General features: G+C 43.9%; 2 protein-coding genes across 2 annotated transcripts; both read right to left on the bottom strand.

Moving 5' to 3' along the window:
• Window positions 1–5,097: 5,097 nt before the first annotated feature.
• Window positions 5,098–11,474, bottom strand: LOC122041710. Its single transcript, XM_042601489.1, has 2 exons — window positions 11,235–11,474; window positions 5,098–9,624 (listed from the first exon to the last, which is right to left on the bottom strand). The coding sequence occupies exons 1-2, from the start codon at window positions 11,344–11,346 to the stop codon at window positions 9,293–9,295; spliced, it is 444 nt and encodes a 147-aa protein (XP_042457423.1). The 5' UTR covers window positions 11,347–11,474; the 3' UTR covers window positions 5,098–9,292.
• Window positions 11,475–11,767: 293 nt separating this feature from the next.
• On the bottom strand, window positions 11,768–17,568 carry LOC122041709 (glycine dehydrogenase (decarboxylating), mitochondrial-like). Its single transcript, XM_042601488.1, has 15 exons — window positions 16,164–17,568; window positions 15,647–15,892; window positions 15,464–15,541; window positions 15,294–15,394; window positions 14,816–15,011; window positions 14,608–14,733; window positions 14,327–14,512; window positions 14,085–14,198; window positions 13,373–13,525; window positions 12,997–13,185; window positions 12,726–12,803; window positions 12,517–12,642; window positions 12,335–12,433; window positions 12,150–12,267; window positions 11,768–12,067 (listed from the first exon to the last, which is right to left on the bottom strand). The coding sequence occupies exons 1-15, from the start codon at window positions 17,370–17,372 to the stop codon at window positions 11,973–11,975; spliced, it is 3,114 nt and encodes a 1,037-aa protein (XP_042457422.1). The 5' UTR covers window positions 17,373–17,568; the 3' UTR covers window positions 11,768–11,972.
• Window positions 17,569–17,842: the final 274 nt, after the last annotated feature.

The following is a 17,842-nucleotide window of genomic DNA, read 5'->3' as shown; positions in this document are numbered from 1 at the left end:
TGGCCTTTTACTAATTTTATTTAAGTCATTATTCCTGTTTAATTTTATTTGCTATTGCTGCTAACCTGAGTTGAAAGATCGAGAAGGTGTTTGTTTTAGTGTTTCAGGCAACTCAACCCTCTTCATCCTGTCGACCTAGTCCAACAAACGGTTAAAGTGACCATTTTATTGACGTGGTAGTTCAGGGCACCTTAAACAGTTGAAGACACCTCCAAATGGAAAATTTTATCTACAAACTATTCATATATCTGTCTAGCGGCATTGAAGGCACCGCGGTTGTTACTGACGTGGATTCCTGCTTCTTATCTGCATCACAACAGTTTTGATCATTGGAGGTGCCTCTAGTTGATCTGAGATGTCTTGGCTACTGTTCATCCAAGGCGCCTCCAGTCACCTGAGGCACCTTAAGTCTGTTCTATGGCAATTGCTCAGCTAGGCATCCGAGGCACCTCAAGACAACTAAAGTGTCTCGGGTCTTCATGGTCAACTATTGAGTTAACCATTTTCGGTCTCCACTCACTTGAGTGATTCTCCAGACGTCCGAAGTTGAGCTCACCTGAACCCAACTCTGATCTTCTCCTCGAGTGGGCTTCCTCTCGACTTCTCGTCCATTGGATGCGCCGCACGCGTCCTTCTCGCTCTATCACTGTACTCTTCGCAGCTCCTCATCCTTCGGATGCACTGAGCCCGTCGACTTCCTTTCCGTGTCATCCTTCTCAATTACTTCACCTTCCACTTAACTTCTAGTATTCCTAAGTCACTGCACACTAAGACATAAGACATCAAATACACATGACCTAACTTAACTTGGTTAATCATATCAAAATTAATCTGAGGTACTTACAAAAAAGAACCATCAATTCCATAATCAATATCAGATTCTACATTAAGAACCATGAAGTCAATCATTAAAAAACTATATACCATTAACATAAAGTTAATAATAAGTTCTACACACCTACCATAGAAGTTCAAATTGTATCCAATTCAAGAATACATGTTACAAAAATCAAATTCTGTTGAATTTTAGTAGCATAAAGGATATCATATAGAAACAAAGTATATTCACCACATAGTTTGCATGTGTCAACTCCTTTGATTTCAATTCTTACATTATTTCCCACATATATCCACTTATTATCAATCGGTATCGGATAGTATTCCACGAATGTAGCTCGTAAATGAGCTACATAGTTTGTTGCTCTGAATTTATAGTTCATAAAGAATAAGAATCAATTAACAACACTATACTAGCAACATAATGTTCATAAATAGAAGATAAACATGGATTTACCTTTTTCGGCTCAATACATTTACAAGCAAAGTGACTCTTCTTGCCCTAATTATAGCAAGTTAATTTTCTTTTAGGTTTCTGTCCATACTTCTTCCCTTTGAATTTCTTCTTGTTTGGGCCCAACCCAGTAGCAACAGTATCAACTTTCTTTCCCCTTCCCTTCTTGAACCATTTGTTCTTACTCTTCTATCCAACATAACCTTCGGCTACCAAAGTCTATTAAAAAATCCTTGTAATTATATTCTCTCCGCCTCCAGTTCAACATGGCATGAGACATCAGTGAAAGTTTGATACTTTCACTTTTAGTAAGATTCTGTTTCAATGTTTCCCAAGAATCAAGAAGAAAATGAATTACTGTCTGAACTTGTTGTTTATTTGTCAACTAATAACCAAATTTTATTTCCTGAATCATATTCGTCATTTCGCACAAGTGTTGGGTCATGGTGACATTCGAGTGCTTCTTGCAACTATCAACTTAATAGTCAGTTGTCAAACTTGCTTGGGCTCACTCTACTATATTTCTTTCGAAGGGCAACCCAGACAACATGAGTCATTGGTAATTGCACATACTCACAAAATAGGGCATCATCTATGGAATTGATAAAGATTCCCTTAGAGTAGAGTCCTTCCTTATAGGCATCAAGATTGTGCCCATGTTATGTGTAGGATCATCAGCAGATTCTTCCATAACCTGATTGACAACCTCAAAAATTTTCTAATCCTCAAGTATATATCACAACTTGAGGTGTCATATTTTATAGTTATCTCTATTTAATTTCATCATTTATTTAGTTCAGCTATGATATTCTTAATATTCATAATCTAGCATAAATAAACACATTATTTAGTAATTTAGTAATGTATGTATGTAATTCATGTTTAATTCAATGTTAATCTAATTTGATTATAAAATCAAATGATAACTATATTTCTACTCATCATTTGTACTATCATATCTAACTAACATTGTTCAATCATACTACACACAACCCATCTAATTTATGATAAATGAACAAATCATTTATAATAAATATGTAATTAACCCCCAAAAAATGAATAAATCACTTTCCAAAAAAAATCATAAACCTAATAAAGTACGAAGATGAGAGTTGGGGGTGGGCGCAATTGCTTGTGCAACCCTATGAGATATTGCAAGGCAGCGGCCACCTCACGAGGTGTAGACAGTGTTGGTGCAACGAGGTCGGCAAGAGGGGGTGAATTATCTACAAGAAAAATAAATCTCTTTCTTAAAAAAAAATGATAATCTCACTTAGTCTCATTGACTATCTCTGGATCTTTTGATTAGTAGCACAATAACAATAATAAAAGAAATAATAACTTAAAAGGAGTAGGTAAAACCAAAATTTTACTTGATTACAACGTAAGTGATAGTTAATCCAAGGCATTGAAAAGCACTAGAAGATCTCATTCGTTAAAGGCGGAGAAGCCTTTTACACACGTTGATAGCTAAGAATGACTAGAAAAATTAATACAGAAGTTGTTCAATATTTCCTAGGTCCAGGGGTCTTTTTATAGCCCTTGGAAAAGTGCATTCAACCCTATTGAAGGTGCATTCCTACAGCAAGGTGTGGAGGCGCCTCCAACCAAATTGAGGATGCGTCTAGTAGCTCCGCAACTCCCCGTTAGCTCTTTCGTTGCTCCAATCGCTTGGGTGATTTCGTCCATCCGGAATTGGGCTCACTCGGACTCATCTTCCGACCTTCTCCTCGAGAAGGCTTCCTCCCCGGCTTCTCGTCCACAGGTGTACTCTTCTGTAATATCTCGCCCCTCGAAGGCATCGAACCCGTCAATTCCTTTCTCATGTCATCCTTCTCGTCTTCTGCTAGACTTCTTATGTTCCTAAGCTCCTGCACACTTAGACATAAGGATCAAAAACACACAGAACCTAACTTAACTTGGTTGACCATATCAAAATTATCACGGGGTACTTACAAACAGTGACGTCGACAATCAAATGGGTAATGATGGAGTTGATCAAGAACCCCGACGAGATAAGGTGCATATAAGAAGAGTTGGTCGCCGTCATCGGCTTAGACCTATTGGTCCAGGAGAGTGTGTAAAGAAATAGGGGTGTTCCATCTTGCGACAATAGTGAGGTAGCAATGGCGGACTTCAATGGGAACTTCATCGAGTTCCTACCCTTCAGGTCGGAGTGGTTGTCCTACCTAGGGATGTAGTTGGGGCATTGTGAAATGAAGCTGGTGGTGGCACTGATGACCCACTACTTTGAGTGGGTGTTGGTCGACAGCATGAGCCTAGTGAACAAGACTTAGGAGATGTCTCTGAATTAACCTCGGTCATGGTGATGCGACTAGTTGATGCCCCACCTTGCACCACACCTATTTTCTTTATTGATATTGATAGTGAGGATTACAATGATTAAAATATTAAGGAGGAAATATCTAGTTGTTTCTTCTATAGAAAATATGATTATTATAAATAATTATGTGTAAAAAGGTATGTAATATATTTTTGTATTTTATGGCATGGTGTGGGCAACCCCCCACTGGGATGGGTCAACTAAAAATAATAAATAATAAAAAAATATTTATAATAGCAATGAATAATATATATATACTATTCCACTCACTCAGATAAATGGTCGACGTTAAATTTTAGTCTTCATCGACCGTCGGACAACGACGTTAAATCCTAATATTCGTCAACCGTCGAGCGGCGATGTTAAACCGTAGTCTTCGTCAACCGTCGAGCGGGGACGTTAAACCCTAGTCTTAACCGACCGTTGAGCGGCGACGTTAAACCCTAGTCTTCACCGACCATCGAGCGATGACGTTAAACCCTAGTCTTTGTCAATCGTCGAGCGGCGACGTTAAACCCTAGTCTTCACCGACTGTCGAGCGACGACGTTAAACCGTAGTCTTCGTCAACCATCGAGCGACGACGTTAAACTGTAGTCTTCACCGACCGTCAAGCGACGACGTTAAACCCTATTCTTCACCGACCGTCAAGCGACGATATTAAACTCTGGTCTTCATCGACGGTCGAGTGGCGACGTTAAACCCTGATCTTCACCGACGGTCGAGCGACGATCTTAAACCCTCGTCTTCATCAACGGTCGAGCGGCGACCTTAAACCCTCGTCTTCGTCAACGGTCGAGTAGCGACCTTAAATCCTTGTCTACGCATGTCAACAGTCGAGCAACGACCTTAAATCCAAGTCTACGGCTCCAACAGCCGAGCGATTGCTATAAACTCGAGACCAACGAAAAACCACTTATCCAAGCGAGTAGGGATATAAATGAACCAAACGGTTCGCGAGCTATTCGGAGCTCGATTCGGTAAAAAGCTCGTTCGAGTTCATTCGTTTATCTTATCGAGCCGAGCTCGAGCTCGATTTCGAGCTCGACAGTTTTATCAAGCCGAGCTCGAGCTTAAGAATATTCGGCTCGTGAGCTCGCGAACATGTTCGTTTATAGGCTCGCGAGCCAAAAAAACGAGCCTTAAAATGAGCCTTAAATCGAGCCTTAAAACGAGCCTTAAACAAGCCAAAAAACGAGCTCTAAAACGAGCCAAAAAAACGAACTCTAAAACAAGTCTTAAAATGAGCCAAAAAATGAGCTCTAAAATGAGCAAAAAACGAGCTCTAAACGAGCCCGAAAACGAGTCCGAGCTCGCTTAACGAGTTAGGCTCGTTAACTTTGATAATTGAGTTAATAACGAGTCGAGCTCGAGCTGTTCACGAGCCTGATAATTCTAAAACGAGCCGAGCTCGAGCCTTGTGATAAAAGCTCGATTCGAGCTCGAGCCGAGCTCGAGCCCGAATATAACTTAAACAAGCCGAGCTCAAGCCTGATACTGTTCGGCTCGGTTCGGCTCGTTTACATCCCTACAAGCGAGTAGTACGACGTCGACCGGTGGGTCAAGACCATTCATTAACACTTGCATAGTTTTTACAAGGTCGGAAGGGTAATACAAAAAATAAGGTATGCAGGAGTAGGCTCACTCGAGGTAGTCGAGCACATCGTCGGACATCGATTCAGTCATCTTGTCCTAGCTGATGACCTTGTTCGTCAGGATGGTCAGAATATGGCCGTTGCTCTTCAGTTGGTCGAGTGTCCCATCGATGGCAAGGTTGAAAAGACGGAGCGCCCGATCAGTGACCTTGTCATTGAAGGTGTCTGAGCGGAGGTAGGCCCGCTTCATGAGCTCAAACCGGTTGGACTCACCATCATGATAAGTCTCGAGGGTTGCTCGGGATGCCTCCAGCCCCGCCTTCAACTTGGTCAGCTCCTCATCCTTGGCGTCAAGTTGGGCTTCCGCTGTAGACCGATCGGCCGACCTGCCTTCTTGCTCGGCGTTCAGCGAAGCCTCCGCCTCCTTCAAGTTATGAGCCAACACCCGAAACTCTTTATTCTTGATTTCCAGGTCTTCGATTGCCCGAAGCTTCCTAGTGTTGGCCGAGTCGATCTTCGCCTCAAAGGAGGTGGTTTGCTTATTAAGTCGAGCCAATTGTGTAGCCTGCTCAACGCTTTTGCCCCTCTTTGCTTCCAGCAACTCGGAGCTCTTATTCAGATTAGCCCTTATCGACGCTCATCTACTCCACTTGCGCTTGTGAAGCGGCAGATTGGCCGCTCGAAGCACGTAACTGCTGGACTTCGTGCTCCAAATAAGTGAGGCCGTGGCACATGGTTAGACTCTCAACCTAAAACTAGAGCAACAAGAAATGTGTAAGAGTCGAACGGATGAAAAGTAAATATAAAAGCAGCATACATACCCCAATGAACATCTGGGTGTGACTGTTGGTGAGATCCCTTGGAGAGATGACTGTCGCGTGAGCCCGAGCATTGGCCCATATCGGTGCGAGCGACCATTGAATCCTGATCTAATACATGGGGGTGAGGGGCGTTGGGGCGTCTGCGCTGCGATACTTGTCCGTGGGCAAATGGATGATTGTCGTTATTTGCCTCTGGCTACTCGAGCTAGAGGAGTCTGAAGTCGCCCTGCCAGAAGACCGAGATGCTGAAACTGGTTGGATGCGGGATACCTATGCCGCTGGCAAAGGCGATGGTATGAATGCAATCAGCGACGCGTAAATCATCCCTTGAGGCAGCTCGGATGACGATGGTGTCCGGTCGGATTATATGGACGGAGGGAGTTCCACAATTCCCTGCTCGAGAGGCAGAAGCGAGGTCTCACCCCGCTCGGAGGAGGGTCGGGAGACGGCCGAAGTTGGGGTCTGCAGGGTCGAAGTCGTAGATCGGGAAGATCCTTCTACTCGGCGTCTCTTGCGTTGTCGTAGGGGTTCGTCGAAAGCGACTGACTCTGAGGCGACCGCGATAAGGACCATTGACGGTCATTCCGGAGGAAGGTTAGCAGTAGTTGCTGCTCCACTGGCTGCCGTCTGGCTAGCTCCACCTCCATTCCCCAACACTTGTGTTCCCTCCTCGTCGCCGAGCGGATCTTTGTTGGAGTTGACCGGCTGCAAGCCACGTCTCTCCAGCTCAGCCACAGTCATAGATCTTTGCGTCCACGAGCTTGCACTTGTCGGCCAGACGCGCTTACAACATGATTCGAGCTGCACAAAAGGAGAAAAAATCAGTTAGATTCAAAGGTTGGGAGAAGAAAGAGCATATCTAGGCTGAACGGAAGCTTCATGCGGATCGGGCTCAAGCCGAACACGTAGAGGACGTCCTCCAACAGCAACTTGTGGATATGGTACTTATGACCAGCCAAGCTTAAAGTTGCGTGGAGGTAGTCCGATCAACTCTTGTACTTCTTGAGCTCCGGAGGGTTTGGCACTTCTAGCTGCCAACTGGTCAGGAAATCTGGTCGCTCGGGAAAACGTACAAAAAAAAGTAGTTTCTCTAGTGCTTGTTGGAGGATGACATTTTATCAAAGAAGACTAAGCCCACTCGGGATTGGAAGAGAAAAGTCTCCGGCTCGAACAATTTTGGATAATAGAAATAATGGAAGAGCCGAAGAGTCAGAGGAATGTTGTGCAGGCGGAACAGGACAACAACCCCGCACAGTAGCCGAAAGGAGTTCGACACTAATTGATGAAGAGAAATATGAAAATATTTACAAACTGTGAAAAAAAAGGTGGACTAGGAACCGCAGACTGACGGTGAACTAGTCCCTAAAGAAGCATAAAAAATCGGGCGGTGGTTCATGCGACCGATTAAACGCGGAAGGAAGACCAATTTGATAGTCGGGGGAAAACTCATAAGCAGATTTCAAGCTTTCAACGTCGCCCCCGTCGAACCTAGACTCGGTGGAAGTATACCAGGGTCCAGGGATAGGAGCGGGGGGTTGTGAGGAGCTTGCCATTGAAAACAAGGAGGATGACGAAGAACAACGAAGAGATTTGAATGCAAAGATGAAGAGTCTTACAGGAAGGATCGCCGGAGAAGTAGAAGAAGCGAAACGTCGCCAGGAAGCTCGAAGACGAAGGCACGCGATGTGAGGAAGACGGCGAAGCACGCGGGGTTTATAAACCTCACGGTCGATCGTCCGATCTAGGGTTGTGAAAAACTAGGCGAAGATCTAGCCGTCGAATTCGAAAAGTCGCCTATCACGTCGCCAGCGGATATCCAACTCTCACGTCAAACGTGTGACGACAAAAAGGAGGGCACGTGGCGCTCAATCACCAGACGACATTAATGAGGCTTAATTAAAAGTATGGTCGCGTGCTCAACCATAATGATCAGAGATTTGTACGATTTTCAAGAAATCTGGATGACGTCAGGGCACTCGGCCGAGGAGCACAAGAAAAGGAAAAGGAATTGTTTCGCCAAGTGTTGCCGCCCATTGCCCGAGCGGCACAGATAAGCGATTATCACATAGCCGAACGGCTGAAGCACAGTTTACTTCGAAGGACTTGGGCCGAGGCGATTGTATACCCAATCTGGCAATGTGAAGCCGAACGGCAAAGGCGTGGAAGCCATCGAAGATTCTACTAGTCCAGTCAGTCGGACTTGCAGCCTCCTTCGACTAGACTTGAGAGAGAGTCTTGTGATGCGGCGATGGAGGGAGGCCTACCTGGCACGAGATCAACTGCTAGGGTGGAGGTCAAAGTCAAGGTGGTCAACACCCGGGTGTTAAAGGGTCAAACAAAGGACAATTACAATGGTCGTCGGGCGATCAGGCCCCAACCGACAGAAGATGGGTCCGAGCCAACCCCCATTCCGGCTCGGGATGATATGCAAGACAGTCGACGCTCAATACGGAACAGCAGAACGTTAAGGGAGACCATATAGTTGGTCTGAACGGGGAAAAATATATTACTACATGGTCACCGCATAGAAGAACCACGGAGGCCGACAAAGCGGAAGAGTCTCAGCCGAACGGCTACCCCGCTCAGCCTAGCAACAGGACCTAGCCATGGACGGAGCGAAGTCCCGATCGAGCGAAGTCCCGATCGAGCGAAGTCTCGGTCTAGCGGAGTCCCGGTCGAGCGGCTAGCTCGCTCAGCCAAGCAACGAGACCACTGTAGTATCTCTTGACATCCTTTTGGGAGATGGTGTCACTAACACGAGGCATGGTCGACAGACAAATCATACGACAAAAACTCCTACTATCATGTCATGGATAGCATGCCCTGTTAAGGTATGTTGTCAAAGGTACTTTCCTGACAAAGACTTTTCATGGGACACATGGGAGAACGTGCTCATGCCTTGAGAAGCGCGCATGTTACTACCAGGACTCTATATAAAGAGGGTCCATCACCGACGAAGGTACGCATTATCTACTGTTTGTGCATAGTGCTATTGTTGCTCTACTTCTCCACATTTTCCGATGACTGACTTGAGCGTCGAAAGGCCAACGTCGGGGACCCCTTCCCTGACTTGACAATGATGTTAATTGTTTTACAGAGAAGAGCGAGGTCCACAACCGGTTAACGTAGTCGTCACCTCCTAATTTTTTAACTTCACGCTTTCGGACAGGATCGATATGAAAATAACAGTCGGAATACAGTCACAGAGAGAGTTTGCAGCATAACATCCTCCAATCCATGGATTCAAGAAATATGAGGCTCATAGATGCTGGGAATAGACTTGGCTCGGATGAGCTGCTTGAGGAGAGCTTTCTCCTCTTCAATTTTCTTCTTCTCATCCAGAGTATTCGGTTTGACCTTTCTCTTTTCCTCGAGAATCCATTCAAATAGCTCTCGTTGCTCCTGCTCTGTGATCGGAGGCAGCACCTCGGTTGGAGGTGTAACGGTTGCAACCACCGTTTTCTTATCAGGAGTTGCAGGTTCAAGGGTGACAGAAGCAGCAGGAACCATTTTCGCAGCTTCTTCCCCCTCCTTCTCGGATGGCTCTTTCTTTGATGTTGTCAAGAGGGCATATACTGCACAGAAAGGATTTGTTGAGTTGGAGAAGACGATGCAAGAATAACAATTTCAGATGTTCTAACTGTGGGCAACATGTTATCCACCATTGAAGAAGACGCGCTAAAGATAGAACATTATATATTCAAGCAGCCATTGCCGTCGACAAGTTTGAGTGGCTTAATAATCAAGTGGATCAAAACTCCTTAGTCACCAACAACCATGATAGATGAATCTATCAAAATTTTAGTTCCATCATCTTTAGTTAGAATTCTCATTTCCAAACCATCTCTAGCTCCTTAAATAGACCATCAACCTATCCCTTCGAATGGGTCTAGTGGCTAGCACATGAGGTGTTGCTACAATGAGGTCTGGGGTTCGAATCTCGGCAAAACCGAGGTAAATACCCTCCTTATGTGCTAATCACTATTCCAAAGGCTAGTAGCCGCCCGTGATTTACCTCCTCCATGTTGGTCTTGGGACGGATTGGCGGAGGCGCTGGGGGCGAGCATATTCGCCTTTTGCCACAATTAAATAGACCATCAACCAGGAAGAAGAAGTTATAGGCCTCTAAAATTTGATATGGAAGCTTTTGCACATTAGAACTAAGAAAAGATTAGGCTGGGATAACCGAAAGGTGTTACTAACAATAGCCAAGGAATTTAAAAGTAAAATACTAAACCATTTAATTTTCAGGATCATACATCTATATTTTTCCAAAACTTTAAAAAAAAAATGCAATTAGGATGGAGTCAAAAGACCCAAAATTATCTCACAAAGTTACACGAGTCGATAACAAAAATTAGCAGTGAAAACCACAATGCTGCGTGAATGAGTGCATATCTTTTTTCTTGCATAGTTGCATTCACTGTCCCTTCCAACTACATTGAACTATGATGAGCACTTTGCAGTCTTGGTAACGAAGTGACGACAATGCAAAGAAAAACCAGACATTTGGTAACAACTATAACGGAGAAGAAGATGTACATCAATCAACTGGCTTATACATGAAGTCTTATCAAGGAGTCCGATAGGAATATGTAAATAGTTCATGCTTACTGAGACAAGTGAAGAACTGCTGAAAAAAGCCACCTTTCATTCTTCATATTAAACATTAGCATTCCGTGTGAAAGAGTTTGTTGCATAAGCCGCAAACTACAATTCGTAAATATTTCTATGCATGAAACTCAAAATACCTAAGAAACCACAAATTAGGGCTTAAGGTAATAATTGAGAACAATGCACTAAATCTACGGTTATTGGAAAAATTTCTCATCTTAGAGTCTTTTAAATATAACTAGTGCTTAAATCTAGATAGGATTTCGATACAACCAGGCACACTGAAGTACTAAACCAAGCTTAATCATACCGCAAAATATTCGACAATGACCAAATAATCATGGCAAAGAGGAAAAGAGGAAAGCAGCCAAACCATTCCAGTCCAAAGACCGAATTCTTCGATGAAAACGAAAAAAAAAATACCACTCTAACAGTGAACAAGATCCGCTTAAGAGATCAAACCCAGCATCACCATGGATCGCCAAAGGAGGATCCGACTCCCCTCGATCTTGTAACGAGCAGAAAATAAGGCGTTTAAATTGCAGATGGAGAGTTGAGATAGAGAAAAAACCTCCGAAGGCGATATTAGCGGCGAGAAAGAAGCGCAGGGATCGGCGAAGGAATCTCTTCTCTGCTGGCCCAGGCGGCGACGGACGGTTAGGAGGCGCCGGCGTGACGGCCATGGCGTGAACGATCGGGTTCGCGATGGGAAGAGCAGCTTTTGACGGTGGGCTTTCTTCCGCGACGGATCTTATCCAATGCTAGCTTCATTTTAAAACGTAAAGTTTACGTATGGTATCAGAGTCTCTTGCAAGACTTTTTGGAGAGGATCCTACAAAACATTTCTTTTTAATAATTATTATTTTGGCAAATTGGCAGCTGCTGATTTTGAATAAAAATTACATCTTTAAATTAATTTTTTATTTTATTTTATTTTTAATAATTCAAATATCACGGCTAATTCCTTCATTTGTTTGGCCTAAATTCAAAGCACAATTTACACACTCAAAAATGTTTTATTCTCATTTAAAATTCAAATTTTATTTTCTTATTTATTCTTTTAAATAGTTTATCACTGTACCACACCTAAAACCACTTAGAAGAAGAGCTAGAACATGATATCATTCGTCATTGATTTGTAAATTGACAGAATTCTACAGAAGAAAGTTTGGAATAAGTTGCAGAGAGAGCAACATATTAAGCAAGAGGAAAGTGTTTTGGTAGTTTCATGGAAGGAACTAGTGTTCCCACATTGCATATGTACAACCTAAAGTAGTGACCAGGGGACGGTGCAATGGTTGCCAATGTCTTAGGCAGTAGCAGCTGCATCTTCTTCAGCCATTTGCGACACAGGAAGAAGAGTGCAGATGAGGTTTCGGTCGCCGTACACATTATCGACACGCCCTGTTAAGTAAACCACAGCAAACACTGGTCACAGTCTGTTTCTCTTGATGCCAATCAAAGAGATGACTGGGTAATCAAGTACCTGTAGTTGGCCAGAACTTGGCGCCTCGGAGCCATGCGGCAGGGAAAGCTGCGTACTCCCTCGAGTAGGGTTTGCTCCAGGTATCGGCCATTAGCAATGAAGGAGGATGAGGAGCACCCTACAGATAGCATTTGTTGTTAATATCAATCTCAAGGGAGAAACGATTACTCAAAATGCTCCGATACCTTCAAAACATTGTTGTTAATATCAGCTTTTCCACTCTCAATCTGTGCAATTTCTTCCCTGATGGAAATAAGGGTGTCGCAGAACCTGTCTAACTCTGCCTGAAGGTATATGAACATCATTGCTTAAAGTGATGGTCTATAAGATACATTTGAGGAAGCAAGAAATGGTAGTAGATTGATACCTTGCTTTCGCTCTCTGTGGGTTCGATCATGAGTGTCCCTGGCACTGGCCAAGACATCGTTGGCGCATGGAATCCGTAATCCATTAGACGCTTGGCAACATCTTCAGGCTCAATACCAGCAGTAGTCTGCAATGGTTGGAATTTATAGACATCAGAATCAAACGTATTTTACAAGTTCGTATGGATGGCGATAAATTCATTTTAAGAACCTTGAACCCCCTCAAGTCTACAATGAATTCATGAGCAACGGTTCCATTGACTCCTCGGAAAAGAATAGGATAATAGTTCTGCAGTAAATATAAAATGGTTAGAGAGCCTAAAACAGAATGGCTGAAACAAATATAATTTGGAAAAAAATGATTTTTAGTCATCATCTAGTTTCTTTACATTTCCTTGTAGAGTTTCAAATAAAATCAGCATTCTTTGAAGGACATGAACATTCACACGGCTTAGCACTAAATAGTGTAAATCAAAAGTTACCTCGAGGCGCTTTGCCATGTAGTTCGCATTGAGTATCGCAATCTTTGAAGCTTCGGTTAACCCCTTGGAACCCATCATGGCTATGTATGTGTATGAGATTGGCAGAATGAGTGCAGATCCCCATGGTGCTGCAGATATCGCACCAAGTGGCTGGGTCTTCTCAGGGAGAGGTATCCCACCAGTAGGCACCTAAGGTCACAAAAAAGAGGGAATCAATCAAATATCGAGTATTATAAAACAACACAAAGCATAAATCCCTTTATTTTACTCAGATGTCATCAAGAGAATACAGAGATGAGACATAGAAAACGCAGTGTCTCAAACAACTGTGCAACAATAATACAAAGTCCAATGCTGAGAGCTGAAAAAAGCATACCACGGGGTGTGATGGTAAAAATGGAGCCAAATGCTTCTTCACTCCAATGGGTCCCATTCCTGGGCCACCTCCGCCGTGTGGAATGCAAAATGTCTTGTGGAGGTTAAGATGGCAGACGTCGGCTCCAATAAAGCCTGGACTAGTGAGGCCGACCTGAATAAAACATAAGAATGGACATTAAGATTTGCAACTTCCAGAAATACATACCGTCAACACCTAAGAAGGCATGTATTAATCCCAACTGATCCTTTTTTAAGCATTATGAGACGGAGCTAAATTTTTATCTTAATTTCTAACATACTACATTAAAACTAACTAATTGAAGAGAATAGTAGGCTTTACAAAAAAATTAAACTACTGGACCAAAATGATCAAACTTAAGATAGTCATATTGTTTTAACTTATCGCCATTTTTTCAGATGTCTAGGAAGAAAGTTATCTTAAGAGAAATTGAACAAAAGGAGAATTAGCAATCCTCATTTTACAAAATAACTTAAGTAGACTTCCAAAACATTACTGAATTGGAATAACAAGTAGGGCAAGGCATTGTCACGCCATGAGCTATGCACAATGATCCCAACTGTGCATTTGCCTAGAAGCCATTGGCCAAGGCATTTAGCATACAGTTTATCTACAACTACGTTATATTACTTTCTAGATAATAGAAACTCGAACAACTGGCTTCAGGGCATCCAAGGATTGAATGACAGACCTGAGCATTCATGTTAGCACCATCCATGTAAACCTGTCCGCCATTGTCATGGATAATCTTGCAAATTTCATCAATGCCTTCTTCATAGACTCCATGAGTAGATGGGTAGGTAACCTGGAGCGAAACAAATCAATACGTGAAGCACAAATATAATAAAATAAAATACTTCTGATAAATGATAGAATTAAATCCTCTTAATGCCTAATATTACAACATGCAAATCAAGGGTACATCTTTCTTACCATCAGAGCAGACAAATTGTTCTTGTTGGCCTCAGCTGCTTTTCTTAATTCTTCTATGTTAATATTACCCTTGGAATCTGTTCCAACAGCAACAATCTTCATTCCACACATAGCTGCACTTGCCGGATTTGTCCCATGAGCAGAAACGGGAATGATGCAGACATTACGATGGCTATCTCCTCTTGACTAAAAGATTTTACCAAGGAAGCACATAAATGATAAAGTCTAAATCTTAATAGTTAATTTCTTAACTTAGTTGTCTCAACTTCCAGATGACATACAAAATGGTAAGCACGAATGACCATGAGCCCAGCATATTCACCGGCAGCACCAGCATTTGGTTGCAATGAGAAAGAATCAAATCCAGTGATTTTACACAGAAGCTGACCAAGATCATCAAACATTTCCTGTCACAAACCAAACAACAAGGGTAAGTAGAAAGTTGGGCTCATACTTCAAACAGGATAGAGAAAATAAAATACATATTACTTGGTATCCTTGAGTCTGGTCAGTAGGGGCAAAAGGGTGAAGATTCGCAAAGCTAGGCCAAGTCACAGGCATCATCTCTGCAGTAGCATTGAGTTTCATTGTGCAAGATCCAAGAGGGATCATACTGTGGCATAAAGAAAGATCTTTGGATTGTAGCTTGTGGAGATACCGCAGTAGCTCATGTTCTGTGTGATACCTGAAGAATAAAGAAAAGAATAAGTGTGAATAAACTATATGAGGCAACTAATTGAAAGGGAGCTTTGGCGTAATAGTAAAATTGTTGTCATGTGACCTTGACTTGAGGTCATGGGTTCGAGTCACGTAAATAGCCTTTTGCAAAATGCAAGGTAAGGCTGTGTACAATTGACCTAATATGGTCCAACCCTTCCCTGGGACCCCGCATTAGCGGGAACTTTGTGGGGCTGCCCTTTAAACTCTATGAGGCAACTAGCTTTTAGAGAAATAATAAATTGCATACAAGTTAAAGATTTGGTGTGTCAAAAATGGACTTTCTCTGACAAGGCCCTTTGGAATAGATGTCTGTATTTCTGGAGCTAGTGACTCTGCAGTGAAGTTGATCTGAGAATTTCAACCAAAATTAGTTACGTAACTCACATAGGAAAAAGTATTTTCACTGTAGATACTTACAGGCTTGCCACGATTAAAAACTTTGAGAAGCCTATCAACATCCTCAATGGTTGTTGTCTCATCAAAGGACACAGTTATCTGAAAATATAGAAAAAATACTTAAGAATTCAGTATATAGAGTATGTTGCATACTTATATCTAAGTGTCATATGTTCAACTAACAGATTTGATGATAGAACATACCGTTTTGGAGTTGACGACCCGGAGATTAATTTCATTCTTGCATGCCTCTTCAGCAATTGCATTTGCATCAGAAGAATGGACTTTTACTGTATCAAAGAATGGAAGGTCTTGAACAGTCACAGTCCCTAGCTTCTTTAATCCAAGTGCAAAGGCTCCAGCAAGACCATGGACCCTCTGGGCAATAGCTTTGAGGCCTTCAGGGCCATGGTAGACAGCATACATTGCGGCCATGTTTGCAAGCAATGCCTGTTACACAGTTCAAGATTTGCATTACAATAAATATATTAATAGATGAAACATGTAAAACAAGAACAAAAAGAAAGCCACAAACAATTAATCTGAATACATTTGGAGGTTCCTATAATTCTAGGTAAACTATATCACTGGAATCCTATACTGAGCTCTCATTTGTCATTATCGACAACATTGAATAATTATTTTCATGAATGAAGGATTGCAATCATGTTAAGTGAAATGGAACAAATATTTATGGGAGTAGCTTGAAGAGATTTGAAACCTGAGCAGTGCAGATGTTGCTGGTGGCCTTGTCTCTCCTAATATGCTGCTCCCTTGTCTGCATTGCCATCCGCAGTGCCGGCTTGCCAGTGGAGTCAACACTGACTCCAATGATTCTGCCGGGCATCATCCTCTTATACTCCTGCGACGTCGCCAGGAACGCTGCATGTGGACCACCGTAGCCCATCGGAACTCCAAACCTCTGTGCAGATCCAACGACGATGTCGGCCCCGAGCTCACCCGGGGGCTTAAGCAAGGTCAGTGCAAGCAGGTCTGTCGCCATCACCACCTTGACGCCGTGAGCGTGCGCGTTCTTGATGAACTCCCCGTAGTCCAAGATCTCACCTTCAGTGCCGGGGTACTGAACAAGGACTCCGCACACATCGTTTGACCTGTAATCGAAGTCCTTGAGGTCGGAGACCACGACCTTGATGTCGAACCCGTCGGCCCTGGTCTTGCAGATGTCGATAGTCTGTGGGTGGCAGTTCGAGGCGATTATGAAGGTCTTCTTCTTAGCCTTCTGGATGTTGTTGCACATCGCCATGGCCTCTGCGGCAGCGGTGCCCTCGTCGAGGAGGGAGGCGTTGGACATCGGGAGGGCGGTGAGGTCGGAAATCATGGTCTGGTAATTGAGAAGCGATTCGAGGCGTCCCTGGGCTATCTCGGCCTGGTAGGGGGTGTACTGCGTGTACCACGCCGGGTTCTCCATGATGTTGCGGAGGATGACGGCGGGGACGAAGGTGTTGTAGTATCCCATCCCGATGAAGGACTTGAACACCTTGTTCTTGGAGGCGAGGCGGCTCATATGATCGATCATCTCAGACTCCGTGAGTCCAGCGTCGAACTTCGAGAACTTCATTCCGGGGAGGCGGATGGATTTGGGCACGGTTGCGTCGATTAAGGCTTCGAGTGAGGGGAAGCCGCAAGATGTCGCCATGGTGGATTGCTCCTCGGGCGTGGCGGAGTTGTGGCGGCGAGGAAAGGTGTCGGAGGGGCGGAGGGCTTCGACGGAGATGGACCGGGATTGGCCATTGCGGAGCAAGGACTCGGCGGCGGTGGGCCGGAAGAGAGAATTTCCAGCCGGAAAGACCGAAGACGGCGCAAGCGAAGATATCTGGCGCGTGCCGGCGGGCGTCCCCGTCGACGACCTTGTCTGCGAGATCAAGCCCCGTAGAATCCCCCGACCAGCCAGCTTTCGCGCGCGCTCCATCGTAAAACCTAGAAAACACCGACAAAGATTTCCTTTTTACACCACACAAGATTAAATCTTTCCTCCCAATAAACAACAATCTCCCTGCCCCGCTCTTCTATAACACTCAAGAGACAAGCGGTGAGAAAGAAGAAAGAGCGATAGCCACAGAGCTCTTCCTCTCCTCCGACTCCGCCTGCTACAATATCGCCAACGCCCCTCCTTATATTTCGGCAACAACAAATCCTCAAAATCGCCATTTTTAAGAAAAAAATACCAATTTTTGAGGTTTCAGATCCAGATCTAACTCGAATCTGGGTGAGCAAGTAGGTGTGGAGCGGTGGTGGGGTTCAACCACTGGACAAAGCAAGTGGTAGGCATTGGCGACAGAAGGCGACGAGGAAGGCTGACGCAGAGCGACATCACGACATGCGTGTGCGCGCTGCGTTCGAACGCATGAGGCGATATGCCTCGTGCGGAACGGGAGGCGG

This window comes from Zingiber officinale, chromosome 2A, assembly GCF_018446385.1.
Source record: "Zingiber officinale cultivar Zhangliang chromosome 2A, Zo_v1.1, whole genome shotgun sequence".
Classification (NCBI taxonomy): Eukaryota; Viridiplantae; Streptophyta; class Magnoliopsida; order Zingiberales; family Zingiberaceae; genus Zingiber; species Zingiber officinale.
Note: the sequence above shows the minus strand (reverse complement) of the source record. Positions and strands in the feature narration are given on the sequence as shown.